Source organism: Chiloscyllium punctatum, chromosome 35 (assembly GCF_047496795.1).
Source record: "Chiloscyllium punctatum isolate Juve2018m chromosome 35, sChiPun1.3, whole genome shotgun sequence".
NCBI lineage: Eukaryota > Metazoa > Chordata > Chondrichthyes > Orectolobiformes > Hemiscylliidae > Chiloscyllium > Chiloscyllium punctatum.
Genome location: NC_092773.1, coordinates 17832174 through 17847514, shown reverse-complemented (window position 1 = coordinate 17847514; position 15341 = coordinate 17832174). Strand labels below are relative to the sequence as shown.

General features: G+C 43.2%; 1 protein-coding gene across 2 annotated transcripts in view; it reads left to right on the top strand.

Annotated features, from left to right (window-relative positions):
• The first annotated feature begins 12139 nt into the window (after nt 1-12139).
• Nucleotides 12140-15341, top strand: part of LOC140459713 (secreted frizzled-related protein 1-like) — a 113769-nt gene continuing 110567 nt past the window's right edge. Inside the window, exon 1 of one of the 2 annotated variants that reach the window (XM_072554150.1) lies at nt 12140-13085. In XM_072554150.1, the coding sequence (XP_072410251.1) occupies nt 12557-13085 (529 nt within the window). In that variant the 5' untranslated portion in view covers nt 12140-12556. The remainder of the gene's footprint in view (nt 13086-15341) is intronic. The other variant, XM_072554151.1, reaches the window with a different exon arrangement.

The following is a 15341-nucleotide window of genomic DNA, read 5'->3' as shown; positions in this document are numbered from 1 at the left end:
CGGACCAAGAAGTGTCCATCATTGATTGTCTATTCACAGGATTGGATGTGTAGGCCAGAGAAGATGTGGCAAGCACTGATGTCAATGCTGCATGTAACCATTGTAAGGCAGTATGTAGAAATATCATGTATTTTAATTGGAAAGGGAGAGTGTCACTGACCTTTGATCTGAGCAGTGGTTGAGAGCAAGTGGGCCCCAAGTAAAAGCCAGATTCCCAGTGGTCTCTGGCCTCTCCCACACATGTGGTAAAGGAGCTCCCAATAAAAATTGATTTGTGCTGCTGAACACAGGATCCAGACCCCTTTTTTAAAATCCCTTTCCAGCAGTTTTGCTGGGATTTTAGCCAAACACTAATTGCAATTCTGTAAAACATGGGGTGAATACTTAAAATCTGCTGCAGTTCTGGAAGTTAAAATCAAAAGCAAGATGAAATGGTTCCCATTTTACTACATTCTTTCGAACACTTGGAGTCAGAGATGTACAGCATGGAAACAGATTCTTTGGTCCAACCTGTCCATGCTGACCAGATATCCCAACCCAATCTAGTCCCACCTGCCAGCACCCGGCCCATATCCCTCCAAACCCTTCCTATTCATATACCCATCCAAATGCCTCTTAAATGTTGCAATTGTACCAGCCTCCACCACATCCTCTGGCAGCTCATTCCATACACGCACCACCCTCTGCATGAAAAAGTTATCCCTTAGGTCTCTTTTATATCTTTCCCCTCTCACCCTAAACCTATGCCCCCTAGTTCTGGACTCCCCGACCCCAGGGAAAAGACTTTGCCTATTTATGCTATCCATGCCCCTGATAATTTTGTAAACCTCTATAAAGTCACCCCTCAGCCTCCGACGCTCCAGGGAAAACAGCCCCAGCCTGTTCAGCCTCTCCCTATAGCTCAAATCCTCCAACCCTGGCAACATCCTTGTAAGTCTTTTCTGAAAACTTTTAAGTTTCACAACATCTTTCCTATAGGAAGGAGACCAGAATTGCACGTAATATTCCAACAGTGGCCTAACCAATATCCTGTACAGCCGCAACATGTCCTCCCAACTCCTGTACTCAATATTCTGACCAATAGAGGAAAGCATACCACCTGCTACTCCACTTTCAAGGAGCTATGAACCTGCACTCCAAGGTCTCTTTGTTCAACAACACTCCCTAGGACCTTACCATTAAGTGTATAAGTCATGCTAAGATTTACTTTCCCAAAATGCAACACCTCACATTTATCTGAATTAAGCTCCACCTGACACTTCTCAGCCCATTGGCCCATCTGGTCCAGATCCTGTTGTAATCTAAGGCAACCCTCTTCGCTTCCACTACATCTCCAATTTTGGTGTCATCTGCAAACTTACTAACTGTACCTCTTATGCTCGCATCAAAATCATTTATGTAAATGACAAAAAGTAGAGGACCCAGCACCGATCCTTGTGGCACTCCACTGGTCACAGGCCTCCAATCTGAAAAACAACCCTCCACCACCAGCCTGTGTCTTCTACCTTTGAGCCAGTTCTGTATCCAAATGGCTAGTTCTCCCTGTATTCCATGAGATCTAGCTTGGCTCATCAGTCTCCCTTGGAGAACCTTGTCAAATACCTTACTGAAGTCCATATAGATCACATATACCACTCTGCCCTCATCAATCATCTTTGTTACCTCTTCAAAAAATTCAATCAAGTTTATGAGACATGATTTCCCATGCACAAAGCCATGTTGATTATCTCTAATCAGTCCTTGCCTTTCCAAATACATGTACATCCTGTCCCTCAGGATTCCCTCCAACAACTTGTCCACCATTGAGGTCAGGCTCACTGGTCTATAGTTCCCTGGCTTGTCTTTACCGCCCTTCTTAAACAGTGGCACCACATTTGCCAACCTTCAGTCTTCCGGCACCTCACCTGTGACTATCGATGATACAAATATCTCAGCAAGAGGCCCAGCAATCACTTCTCTAGCTTCCCACAGAGTTCTCGGGTACACCTGATGAGGTCCTGGGGATTTATCCACCTTTACCAATTTCAAAGCATCCAGCACTTTCTCCTCTGTAATCTGGACGTTTTGCAAGATGTCACCATCTATTTCCCTACAGTCTATATCTTCCATATCTTTTCCACAGTAAATACTGATGCAAAATATTAATTTAGTATCTCCCCCATTATCTGTGGCTCCACTCAAAAGCCATCTTGCTGATCTTTGAGGGGCCCTATTCTCTCCCTAGTTACCCTTTTGTCCTTAATATATTTGTAAAAACCCTTTGGATTCTCCTTAATTCTATTTTCCAAAGCTATCTCATGTCCCCGTTTTGCCCTCCTGATTTCCCTCTTCAGTATACTCCTACTTCCTTGATACTCTTCTAAGGATTCACTTAATCTATCCTGTCTACCTGACATATGCTTCCTTCTTTTTCTTAACCAAACCCTCAATTTCTTTAGTTATCCAGCATTCCCTAAACCTACCAGCCATCCCTTTCACCCTGACAGGAATATACTTTCTCTGGATTCTTGTTATCTCATTTCTGAAGGCTTTCCTCTCCTGGTATTTGTCATGGGTTTCCATAAAGATTTGCCCAATAGTGCTAGGCATTATTTAATCTCATGCTTTGTGAATTCCATGAGAAAGTTTGGCCTCAGTGTTCAACTGACAACTCACGTTGCTGACAGAAATGAGCTATTTTAGTCCCAGAACCTCACCATTGCCTTTCTGAGCTGCACACCCCATCAAAACCCTGGTGGGACAGTGGAAGCTGGAAGCTATGGAGCATGTGGTAGGGAGTTATGGGTAGGATGGTAATCTCAGGTAATTGTATGGAGTGATCCTTCATCATCTATGTTTCTTGTATTCTCACAGCTGAGTAAAGTGATCATCTTCCAGGCCAGAAAGCAAAGGCAAGGGCCTATGAAAGGTAGTGAGGAGGCTCAGTTGGTATTCAGGGGGGAAACCAGGAGGGATGGTGGGCCAGAGGTTGGGAGGCAATGCAGGGTGCAGAGCCAATCGTAATGGGAGGCAAGTCTATTCTTCCTTGTTCTGGCCTCACAAGCAATGCTTTAAAAGGAATACTACATCTGTAATTTACTGCCAAGTTTTCTCAAATCCTGGAAAGCCCAACTGGGAGCAGTTCCATATGAATTGGAATCCCTAATGAATTATGAATGTTATGGACTTTAATATAATGGTCAATAGAATGGTGAAGCTCAAGATCCATACCCATTCCCTTAAAACAGACAGCAGGAGATGACGCATTGGTTGGGTTTAAGATGTGACCTTGCTTCCGTTCCCCTGCACCAACCCTAAAAAGAATTAAATTTGGTGACTGGCAAGTCTCACACTGCAAAGATGTCCACCAAAAGTTGATTTGGGAAGATGTCCAACACGTTTCGACTCTCAGCTCCCTCCAAACGTAGAGGTTAGCGCGGAAGGATACAAGAGCTGCAGGGAAATCTCAGTTGTTACCTTTCACGCGTTTGCACTTTCACTCTTCAAAGCAGCCAGTCAGAAAGACACCCCTGCAATCACCCTTTACTCCTACCAATCACCACATCCAGACAGAAAGGCAAAGCTGGGTGGTACTATCCAGGCCCCAGTCACCGTGCACCGATCAGTGAGGAACAAAGGGTCTTTCCCTACACCCTGACATTCATTGTCCAATTTTTCCACACAAAGCAATTATTGTTGGAGTAATTTCGTTCTCAGAATGAGTATGGATTGAAGTAGCTGCAGGCTTTGGGAGTTAGAGTATTCCTGGCGGGGGACTAAACATTTTTTAAAGTTTTCCTTAAAAATGCAACCGAGCTGACATAATTTAAAATTATGAGCAGTTCTCCTGCAGGTCTTAGTAATGGATTCATACAATTTCTGAAGCGGCGGTTATGTCTATGCGCATTGTAATTCGGGTGTACACGCAACATCTGCTTTGAGTTTAGCCAAAATCCATAGATTTAACAGATTAGAGGTGGCCGAGGCGCAAGAGTTCTGTGGAATGACTTCTATTTCCCAAACATCTCCATCAAAACTGCAGTAAAGTTCACCATTTTTGGCCGTTGGATTGTGTTCTGAGCGCTTTCACAAAGCAGCGTTCTATCAGCCGCAATTTCATTCAATAGCGAAAGCGACTTGGCATTCAGTTCCCTCAACGACCTGCAGAGCTCCTGTCCTGAACAGCTCGCTCCCGAAACAAACGAGGTTGCTGAGTCATGTTCGTCTACAAAAAAAAATCAGCCCATTTTTATTTTACCCCAAAGAGGCTCGTTATATCACCAGATTGCTGACAAGCATCATCCCGTGAGGTGGGCCACACAATACCGCCTCTCTCTTGCTTTCACAAAACCTGCACTGTTTCAGACTGCCAAGTCCAAATCACCAATATTAATTTCCAGTGTGATAATGCTGATTGGCCTGTAGAAAGGCTGATGTGAGCTGCTATTGAGAGGTTTAGCTTTATTCTGAAGACTGGATTTTTCTCTTAGTCATTTATATTTCTTGATTTAATCTGACATGGGAACATCTGGAGTGCAAATTCTGACTGTGGACTGTCTGCTGTGTGACAATGCAATGAAAATGACACAATCAACACAGACTGAGGCCACTTGGCCTGTCAATCTGTCCTGATTCTTTTTAAAAAATCTCTAATTGGTCCCACTGTCAGTTCATTCTCCAAAACTCTGAATTTTATTTTCAAATATACACCTACGGCCTTTTGCAAGTGACTATTAAACCTATTTCCAAACCCAACCTCCCCCCAAGTCAGGAAGCACATCTGAGATCATTAAGGGCGGTTATGTTGAGGACATTTGTTCATTATCTTAATTCTGTATCCTCTTGGTACTCATTCTTTTGCAATTGGAAACAGGTCCTACTTATGACCAAAGCCCTTCATAATTTTTAATATATTGAGCACACCTCCCCTGAACCTCTGAGTTTTTGTGGCTCTTCATTTTTGGTATCACATCTTTTTCAATATCACTCTGCCAATTTAACCCTTGTTCATGTCGCTCTACACATTTTCATTTGAAAGAATATTATGTTGCCACGCAGCAGGCTTGGTATCCCACACCACTGAGTTCAGTCCTTGCTGTCTCACTTTTGTCCAAGGCTGAACTGTTGCCAGTTGGGAGATAAGGGCATTCTGAGGGAGTCTCCTTGTCAAGTCCCAGAGTCCTTGAACAGGCAATTCTGTCGTTCTGTTCATCGTAGATATAATACAGTCAGGCAGACTAGGAATTTTGGAGAAAAGGAGGGAGGAGGAGGAAGTTTGCCTTCACAGCTTAATAGAAGACATACAGCAGAGAATTCCCACTAAATGACTGCCACCTCTGTTTGCTCCATAATATACTAACAAGGCACCAACAATCCTTTCACAACAAATGTACTGTTATCTCTTTACAGCTCATGTAAGCCAAGCTTGACACATAAGCTTGACGGGAGGATTGCTTCAATTATTTTCAAACACACATTATTAAGGTCACACTACTGCCAGATACCCAACTTGCATGATTCATTCTTGAGTTCTAGATGGAAAACACACCTATTGGAAGTGAAGTGAAGTTGAATTCCTGTTGCACACCTGGATGTCAAGCAAGATCTCCATCCAAAATAGATTCAAAACACCTTACCATGTAGTCAGATGCAATTCAGCCCTTCCTGCTGAAGACCTAACCAATTAGTCCTATTCCTCTATTCTTTTACCAGAGGGTTCTATTTTAATTGGGCATCAAATGTCCTTTTGAAAGAGGTGGATGTTCTTCTGGCATAAGAGTAATCAAGTTTTTTTTAGGCTACTCCCAAGCAAGGCCAGCAGATGGGCTGCAGCAGGGAATTCCAGATATTGTGACCTAGGTCAGTGAAGGCATAGCTGGGAATGGTGAGGTAAAACAGGCAATGTGAGGGATATGAAATCTGTCAGGAAATAGAGAATTTATGGAGGGTGGTGCATGATTATAATAACGAGGTAAACAAAGAGTGTATCAAGGAGATCCTCAAACACAAAAGGTTACAGAATAACCATGCAAAATGAGAGAGGTTCAGGTTAGATCCCATTTTACACTCCACCTGATTTTATACTCCACTAAAGTCAATGATGAGTAAATTTGAACAGATTGTAATACAGGCTTCCAACCTGAACCAGGGCCATTCAGGCCAAGATGAATTAAAATTGGTAGTAGATTTCTCTATGTTCTACCCCTATGTCGGCAGAGGATTCACAATCAGGTTTTGAGAATTGTCCAACATAAACTTTTGGGTGACAGCTATTTGAGATGACAGTCATTTCTGCTGTGTTTCAATTCAACATGGATGTTTTTTTGTTAATTTACTCACAACATGTTGGCCTCACTGGCTGGGCAGCCTTTATTTGCAATCTCTAATTACCTTGCGAATGTACCTTCTTGAACTGCTGCTACCCATGTGGTACAGATACGACTACAAGTATTGTTAGGAAGTGAGTTCACGTTTTTGACTGAGTGACAGTGAAGAGATGGTGATCTTGTTCCAGCAATGGAGAACACATAGCAGACGTATAGGTTGCTTGCTTTGCCAAAGGTTTCCATTGGGCATTGTACCATATTGTGTGCTATAGTAGAGATGCCCCACATTTGATCTAGGGTTCTGCTCAGTCTCAGTCATGTAGGTTTAAACTTTGGAAATCTTTACAGACTAGGGCACTTTGACATAATATTAAAATCAGAGTCCGAACAGTAATGAGAAAGTGAGGAGATAGTTCTTCACGTTGACATACTGAAGATCAAGTGTGCAGCATTCAAGTTGGATGTCATAGATTTATACACAAAATCCAGATATGACCTCTGCAAAGCTATCAGACATGCCAACATGTAAGGTTAGAGGCTCAAACCAACCATAGAGATTCCCATCGCCTGTGGCAAGGCCTAAACAAAATTATGGGATACAAAATGAAGCAGAGCAACAGAGTAGACAAAGGCACATTGCTTCCTCATGCGTTCAATGCTTCCGATGTTTGGTTCGAGCAGAAAGCCAGCAGCATAGTGTCATCTGCCCTGACAGCCCAGGAGGCACCTGTGCCCATTGCCACTGCCACCGATGTCAGATTGGTGTTCCTGGAAGTCAACCTAAGGAAAGCGATGGGCCTGGACGGAATCCCTGGCGATGGATTTAGATCCTTTACAGTCCAACAGGTGGAGGTATTCATTGACATCTTCAACCTCTCCCTCCTACAAGTCAAAGTCCCCACCTGCTTCAAGAAGACCACCACCACTGTAACTAAGAAAGCACATGCAATGTGCCTTAATGACTACTGCCCAGTGGCTTTGACCTCAACAATCATAAAGTTCTTTGAGAGAGGCTGATCATAGCCCACATCAACTCTAATCTCCCAGCTTGCCTCGATCCTCTACAATTGATGACTGATGTCAAAACTCCCAGACCCAGGTCTTGGCTCCACTCTCTGCAACTGGATCCTCAGCTTTCTGACCCATAGACCGCAATCAGTGAAGATAGACAACAGCACCTCCTCCAAGATAACACCACACTGGAGGCCCCCAAGGATGTGCTCTCAGCCCCATATTGTACTCCCTGTACACTCACGACTGTGCTACCAAATTCCAAACAAACACCATCTACAAGTTTGCTGATGAAACCACCAATGTAGGATGGATATCTAACAATGATAAGTCAGAGTACAGAAAGCAGGTAGACAGTGATGTCATGCAATGAGAACAATCTCTCCCTCAACATCGGAAAAATAAAGAATTGATCATTACTTTGGAAAGAAAGCAGGAGAACAAGCCTCCATCTACATTAGAGTTGAGGTTGAGAGGGTGGAGAAAGTCAAGTTCCTCAGAGTGATGATAACTGACAAACTGTTCTGGACCACCCATATAGATGTGATGGTCAAGAAGACATAACAATGTCTCTTCTTCCTCAGGTGGCTCAGAAATTTGGCATGTTCACAAGGTCCCTCACCAACTTTTACAGACACACCATTGAAAGCACACTGTCCGGCTGCATAACAGCCTGGTATGGCAACTGCTTTGCCCAGGACTGGAAGAAACTACAGAAAGTTATGTGCACAGCCCAGGCGATCACAGAGGACAACCTTCCATCCACAGACTCCATTTACATGGCTCATTGCTATGGAAAGACTGCCAATATCATCAAAGACACATTGTGTCAAAACAATGCTCTTCTACAGCTTCTTCTGTCAGGCAGAAGATGCAGAAGCTTGAACACAGGCACTAGCAGGTTCAAGAACAATCTCTTTCCTAGACGGATGATTAGACGGATGAATTGATTCTCTCACTTCAAACATTGTTGATCTTGTGAATGTTGATCTTGCCTAGCCCATGCTCTGTGCGATGTAACCTGTATGCCTCTGTCCAAGTATTTTTCACCCTATGATCTGTATGTCTCTGTTTACTATGATCTGCCTGTATAGCTCATAAACAAAGCTTTTCACTTAGGTTCATGCAGCAATATATCAAATCAAAACCAACATCAGACTCTTGTCCACAAAAATCAAATAGTGTTATCGAAATTAATTATTGTATAAATATAGTTTGGCTAGATTATGCGTGAAAAGGAATTGGAGTCAAAGCAGACAAATAGAGTTAGAACACTGATTATTCACCATTCCATTGATTGGTGGAATAGGCTTCTCCCTGTTCTTATGTTTATATCAGTCAAGCTTTCCATTTACATTCACTTGTCAGGAAGTCTTTATGTAGCTGTCAGGCCTGGGGATGGAAACACATCAACCATACCCATAACATACAGAAGAATAGTTTGCATTTATACAGCACCTTTAATGCCAGAAAATATCCCAAGGTGTTTGGTAGCAAACAAAATTTGACACAGACATATAAGGCAATATGACAACACAGATAAATGAGGAAGTAAAGGTAAGACTGTTTGGTGGGGAGGTTCAGGAGGTTGTTAACAAGTTTAAGGCCTGGGTAACTGAAGGAATGGCCAGCAGTGGTGGCATGTTTAAAATTGGGAATGGGCAAAAAGTCAAAATTAGAGTACCACAGTACTGTTAGACAGTTGTATAGCTGGTGGAAACTAGAGAAATAGGGAGGAGTGAACCAATCGAGGCTTGTATAAGCAAGAAAAACTTCTTAAAATCAATGTCCTGTTGGACCGACAGCCAATGTCAGTGACTGAACACAGGGTTGATGGGTGAACAGGACTTGGTATTGATTAGGATAAAAGCAGCACAATTTTGAATGAAATATCTTTGAGTTTCTTAGTCTCCATCTTCAACCTCAAAGACCAGAGATGCTCAAATCACTATCTGCACAGAGATTATTCTAGATAAATGCAACTGCTTTATCGGAAAGCAAGACCAAAATGTACAAACATACTTTGACTTGACACAATTTCTTTTTACAAACAGATACTGTTTCTATTTCCTTGTGCTCCCTAATGACTTATCTGCACTCAATCACAGAAGGGACTAAATATTACATATGGAGTTGCTACCAGAATCATAAGTGTGTGATAGCTGATATATGTTAGCTAAAATAAGACAAGCAAATGTAATACATAAGTGAAAGCCATGCATACAGCAAAACATTTTAATATACATTCATAGTAAATCTTTGATCAAGTAAGGTTCATGAACTGATATAACAGTGAAAGATTACATCAACACAAAGACATTGCGATCTTTGTCAGCACCCCAACATTCTCTCAATTACTTCTATCTCAAGAACAGCCTTGAATTGTTACTTGGACTCATTTACACTGTTCATTCTAATAATCTTGCCTAATGTTCAACAGCTATCCTGTTGTTCAGGTGAAAACTGACGGATACAGCACATATTTTTTACATGAGTGTTTCTAACTATTGAAACAACTGGAAACAATTGGTGCCAATTTTGTTCAATGCTTGGCAGATTTTGGCCATCAAGTGTACAGTTGACTGTAGAGCAAATGTTTATCAAATTCTAATTGTGTGTGCTTGGAGTGATTTGCACCCAACCTGAAAAAGGAAAAATGGTAATTGATAAACAATGTGCAAACACGAATGATCATTGAGGGACATAAAGTATAATTTAAACTGATGAGATAAATCCTCATTATCACGTCAAAGGAAGCAAGAATGTGTTACTGAAATCCTTAAATGTGAACTTGTGAAAATCAAATTGAGAACAGGTAGATTCAGAAATAACTTCTGTATTGGTCAACTGTGGCTTACTTGGTAGTGCATTCTCCCCTACATCACTGAGCTAAAGGTTCATTCCTGGGCTTCAGTACAAACACTGGACATTCCAGTGCAGTGTTAAGGAAGTGCTGCACTGTTGAGGTGCGATCTTTGGAATTAGATATTAAGATCAAGGCCCCATATATGATGGTGTAAAAGATTCTATAATATAATTTGAAGGAAGAACAGGGGAGTTTCACCAGGAGCCGATTATCATTCTATCCACCATCACAAAAGCACATTCACTATTCATTATTAGCCTCCCATTTGTGAGAGCTGGTGAGAAATTAACTGCAATCTTTCTTAAATTACACCAGAGACTAGATTTTAAAAAGTAATTTACTGGTGCAAAATGCTGTGAGATATCTTCTGGTTGTGCAAACTGTTATGCTCCTTTCTTACTCCAAGAATGAGAAATGTTTAGAATGATCTGACTGACAGGAAAGAGAAATAATATGATATTCAAAATAACATTTGATGAAACACAGGTTCACTGTGGATTGATTAAATCTACATGAGCAATAATGGAGCCAAATGGCCCTTTCTATTCCATGAATACTCATTGATTCTTCCAAATGATGGCCACATATCCAGCAGAGAAATATAGCTCTAACAAAAGCAATTATGTTCCTGTTCCTTCATTGTCACTGGGCAAATGTCCTAGATATCTCTCCCCGACAACAATAAGTGCCAGTATTTCATTGAACCATTGCCAAAACTCAGAACATGTGAGTCAGTCAGGACTGATCTTCCTGCTTCGATCCTGGAGTTGACATGGCCACTTTGTGCTGCCCCCTGCTGCCCTCGCTTGAATGGACCGATCCCGAACAGAATTGGAATCAAGAATGGGCCTTCTTCTCCTCTTCAGTTTTAGGTTCTGGCTTCGCTTCAGTATTCCTGGTCAGTGGTCCTAACTAGTGAGGGAGTAGATAAATGTGGCATTGTCTATGTAATAGTTGTTTAGAAGTGAATGATGGCTGTCAAACACTCAGCCGTTATGTGAAGTGAAGCTGGTCACAAGAGTGAGCATATCCACAGTTTGTCTGAATACTGCTGACTATTTTAATGACAGTGTTACCGGTGATGCGAGTTGACCTTCCTTGCATTCTGCAACTCACCCAACTCCCCTCAAAGTAAATTTTCCTCTCGCCACCCAAACCTGTAGCGTTCATACACACACACAGTAAAATGATAAAAAAAAAACATTGACTTTTGCCAGAATCTTGGCAGTTGTTTGAGTCGAAGAAAATGGCCCTGATTAAGCTGCTGGCAAGGTACATGGCGTTTCATCGTAACTTTGGCTGCGAAATTCAGGGGAAAGTCAAGTCACTTCGCCCTCAAGTTAGTCAGAAGTGCAACTTCTGCCAAACAAACTTGGTGACGTTGATTCTGGTTTAATCCTTCCTGAAAGGACCAGCACCAACTGTCCTGCGGATGTGTACTTTATGAGAAGTTACCATTCGCAGTTGGATTTCAGATTTTGGTGTTCCTTGACTGCTCAAGAGAGTTGGCTGAGGGGCTGCAGCTCGACCAAGTGCTGAAGTGGACTATTCCTGTTTTGTTGGGTTTATGAAACTGCCCTAAAGCTGACAAGTAGGTCATTGGGAAAAGCAAATGCCAGGAATTCAAACTGACGGAAGGAAATGATGTGATATATTTTCTGAATCGCATGTCAAAACGTGTTTTGTGACTCCTGGGGACTCGAAAAATTCATAAGAAAAAAAAATCTTATTACTCTTAGAAATATTTCTGTTTCGATCGCCGAAACAATCGGAATTTGGAAGGATGAACTGAGAGCTCGGATCTGGCTGAGTGGTGGGGAAGTTGGGGGATGGGGCTGGAGGTGGAGAGACGGAGCGGGGTGGGGGGCGGTGTGCCTGTCACTTCCTTTCCAAAAAGCTGATTGGTAAATTAAGGCTGGGACTGACACTTGCAGAGGAGTGTAATAGGGGATGGTCACAGGCTGATTGGTTGGTCTTGCGAGGTTGTGATGAAGACTGAAAGCTGCACATACCCGGCAGAACAAACTTGTTCAGAAGCTGGATGCTGAGACCAGTGGAGCCAGTTTCACAAATCAGCCCTCCCTTTAACGCATTATGTGCACGGTGGACTGAAAGAAAGGTGGACTGAGTTAGCGAGCGAGCCAGAGAAAACCCCGGCTCGGCTGGATAATGAAAAAACAGAGACAGGTACTGATATCTTCGAGGCGTTCCTGTTTCTAAAGCAGAGGGCAGAACAAAATCTAACCCCGCGCTGCCGGTTTCTGCTCAGGCTGATTATCACAGTGAAGCTTGAAGACCAACTGTGCAACCCGGAGGGAAGTAACCTTGCCAGCTCCAGACAGGACTTTGCAGCAACAAAGTAACCACAGGAAAAATGGGACAGAGAGGTATTTCAAGCAAGACTTACTGGAAGTTTTATACCGTATTTCTGCCACTCAGCATGGGGCTGTTTGCCTGGTGTGTTGCGATGGAAGTAGAGGAATCCAGCTGGCAAGCGGACAGCCGCTTTTACATTAAGCCACCGCACTGCGTGGACATTCCTTTCGCCTTGAGACTTTGCAACAACGTCGGGTACCACAAGATGAGCTTGCCCAACTTGCTGGACCACGAGACCATGGAGGAGGTGCAGCAACAGGCGAGCAGCTGGGTGCCGCTGCTGAACAAGAACTGTCACCCCAACACCCAGCTCTTTCTCTGCTCACTGTACGCTCCCATCTGCCTGGACAGACCCATCTACCCGTGCCGCTCACTCTGCACGGCAGTGCGGGACGCCTGCACACCTGTTATGGAGTTCTTTGGCTTCCCTTGGCCGGACATGTTAAAGTGCGACAAGTTCCCACTGGACAATGACCTGTGCATCGTCTTTCCCAACCCGAACGCCACTCTTTCGACCAGCCCGCAAGGTAATATTTGCTCTCGGCCCAATGTGAAAATGTAACACACTTAGAAACTTCAGGAGAGGGAGATAACATAACTGACAGCAGAGAAATGACACGGACAGGTTTTCCATCAAATGACCGGTCAGGCTTTTGTCTGAAACTTGCTTGAGCTCAATTCTTGTTTGAGCTGTGTTTAGGTAGATGTTCATGGGTGCAGGGAAAGCCATAGGAAAGCGTCACTTATTCCTCGATCCTTTGAACCGGCGCTAAATTGTGATGCCAATGTCTGCGAACACAAGAACGGCTCAATCAGAAAGAACAGATTGGTCCATTTTTGTTTGTCACTGGGGGGTAAATGAAAGTTAGAAGGCGTGGGTGGGGGTGTGTTGAGGTGGTGACGGAGAGTTTGTTGCAGTCAATCTGCTGTGGGTGAGACTATTCGGGCTCAAGTCAGTCTGAATGGCTTCAACCACCGTTTTTGATGGGTCGCTGACAAAGTCGGTCAGACACAGAGCTGTTAAACATCGCTCAGTCTGACAGTTTTTTTTCGGGGAGAACTTTAACGCTGCAGTTTCCTCCAAATATTGTCACTGTGCAGAGTTCTCTGGTTTGGAGACACAACTTCTTTCAGCGGTGGAGCAGGAATTGAGCTCCAACATTCTTCGCTGGCCCCTTCAGGAAGCGAGACATTTCGTGAAATAGATTCTCTCTGACTTAGTATTGGCAATGACTTAATAAGTGGTTTCAATGTCTATAAGATCTTGAGCAATATATTTGGACAACCTGAAACCTGTGATTATATCAATGCTGTCTGTGAACTTCTCCAAGTCATAGTCAAAATATTTTGCACGCTGTCGATCATTTTATTTGTTAAAGGGACATTAGCATTTGTATGATAAGGGTCGTAAGTCGAAGCAAATTTCTATTTACTCAGTGTAATCATTTTTTTATTGGGTCGTTGTTTCTGGTTGTTGGTTTGAGCTTATTTTATGAACACGTGCAGACAGCAAAGTTTGAAGTTGTCATATTTATACCTTGCTCAGTTAGCAGATTTCAGACCATAACAAATAGGAAAAGGAGTAGGCTGTTCGGCCCCTCGATCCTGCTTCCCCAGACTAATCAGGGACTGATTGATTTCGGCCTTTGGTAAGATGACTCTCCTTCGCCTTCCCCGGGACATTCTCACGGGTGGTGGGTGGGGGGAGGCGCACAGTGCAGTCGATATTCACTCTAACTAGAGAGAAATTAAGCGGATTTTCATTGAATGAATGGTTGGGTAGAGGAGGAGTTGGAACTGAGAGTGTCAAGACAGCTGTTCCTGTCGACAGGAAAATGCATGTTCCTTAGTCTTCCCAGCGACATGTGGGCAATGCGAGTTCTCAGTCCAAGTCTATGCCTTCCGGGACAAAAGGCTTTGATTGCCGCTGAATATTCAGTGGAACTTGATCAGAAGACCATAAGATATAGGAAGAGGCTTAGACTGTTCAGCCCATCGAGTCAGCATAGCCATAGCTGATATGTTTCTCATGCCAATGTCCTGCCTCCTCCCCCTGACAATAATGAACAATGAAATGCTGTTGGCTTTCCAATCAGTGCCCCTGCTGGCCAGTGGAAACACTGGCGTTTCCGCTTTGCTGCGCACTTTGCAAAACGTGCAGGAAATTAGGATGTGTGGAAACCCATACGTCTTCTAGGGACAACTGTTGTATCGGCCTTTATTTAGCTCACAACAAAGTTTATCTGAGCCTGAAAAAAGAACACACCCAATAAAATGGATGTTTATTTTTGTTTGGCTTTTCAGTAAATGCTGTTGGATAATTGCTGTTCAGTAGTTAGTATTCAATTCAGATTTTCTAACCTTCTCCGTTTTCCCTCCGCTGAAGGCATTGGCTTCTTGCAAGGAGACGGGCTGGACGGCAATCGCATTCACTCCAGCCAAATGCCCATTGTGAGACTTGCTAATATCTATGCAGGCGATTCTGCGTTTGACAGGCGTGCCTTCATTTGCCTAAGCCTGGGAATCCCTGCCTCGCTCCCCTTCTCTCCATTTTTGAGATGCTCTTTACAACCTACATTTTCTACCAAACGCTGGCCCACCTGTTCTCATCCCATAAAGTCTGTCCGATTGCCCTCTACAAAGCACCATGGCACTTTCTAATATCAAAGGAGTTGCAAAACTGCTCACAGCACGAATTGGACGTAGCAAAGTTACCGACTGTAGTTTATTTCTATTGTAATGTGCAGTTGGAAAACTGGAATTTAGGTGGCCGACGTTATAAA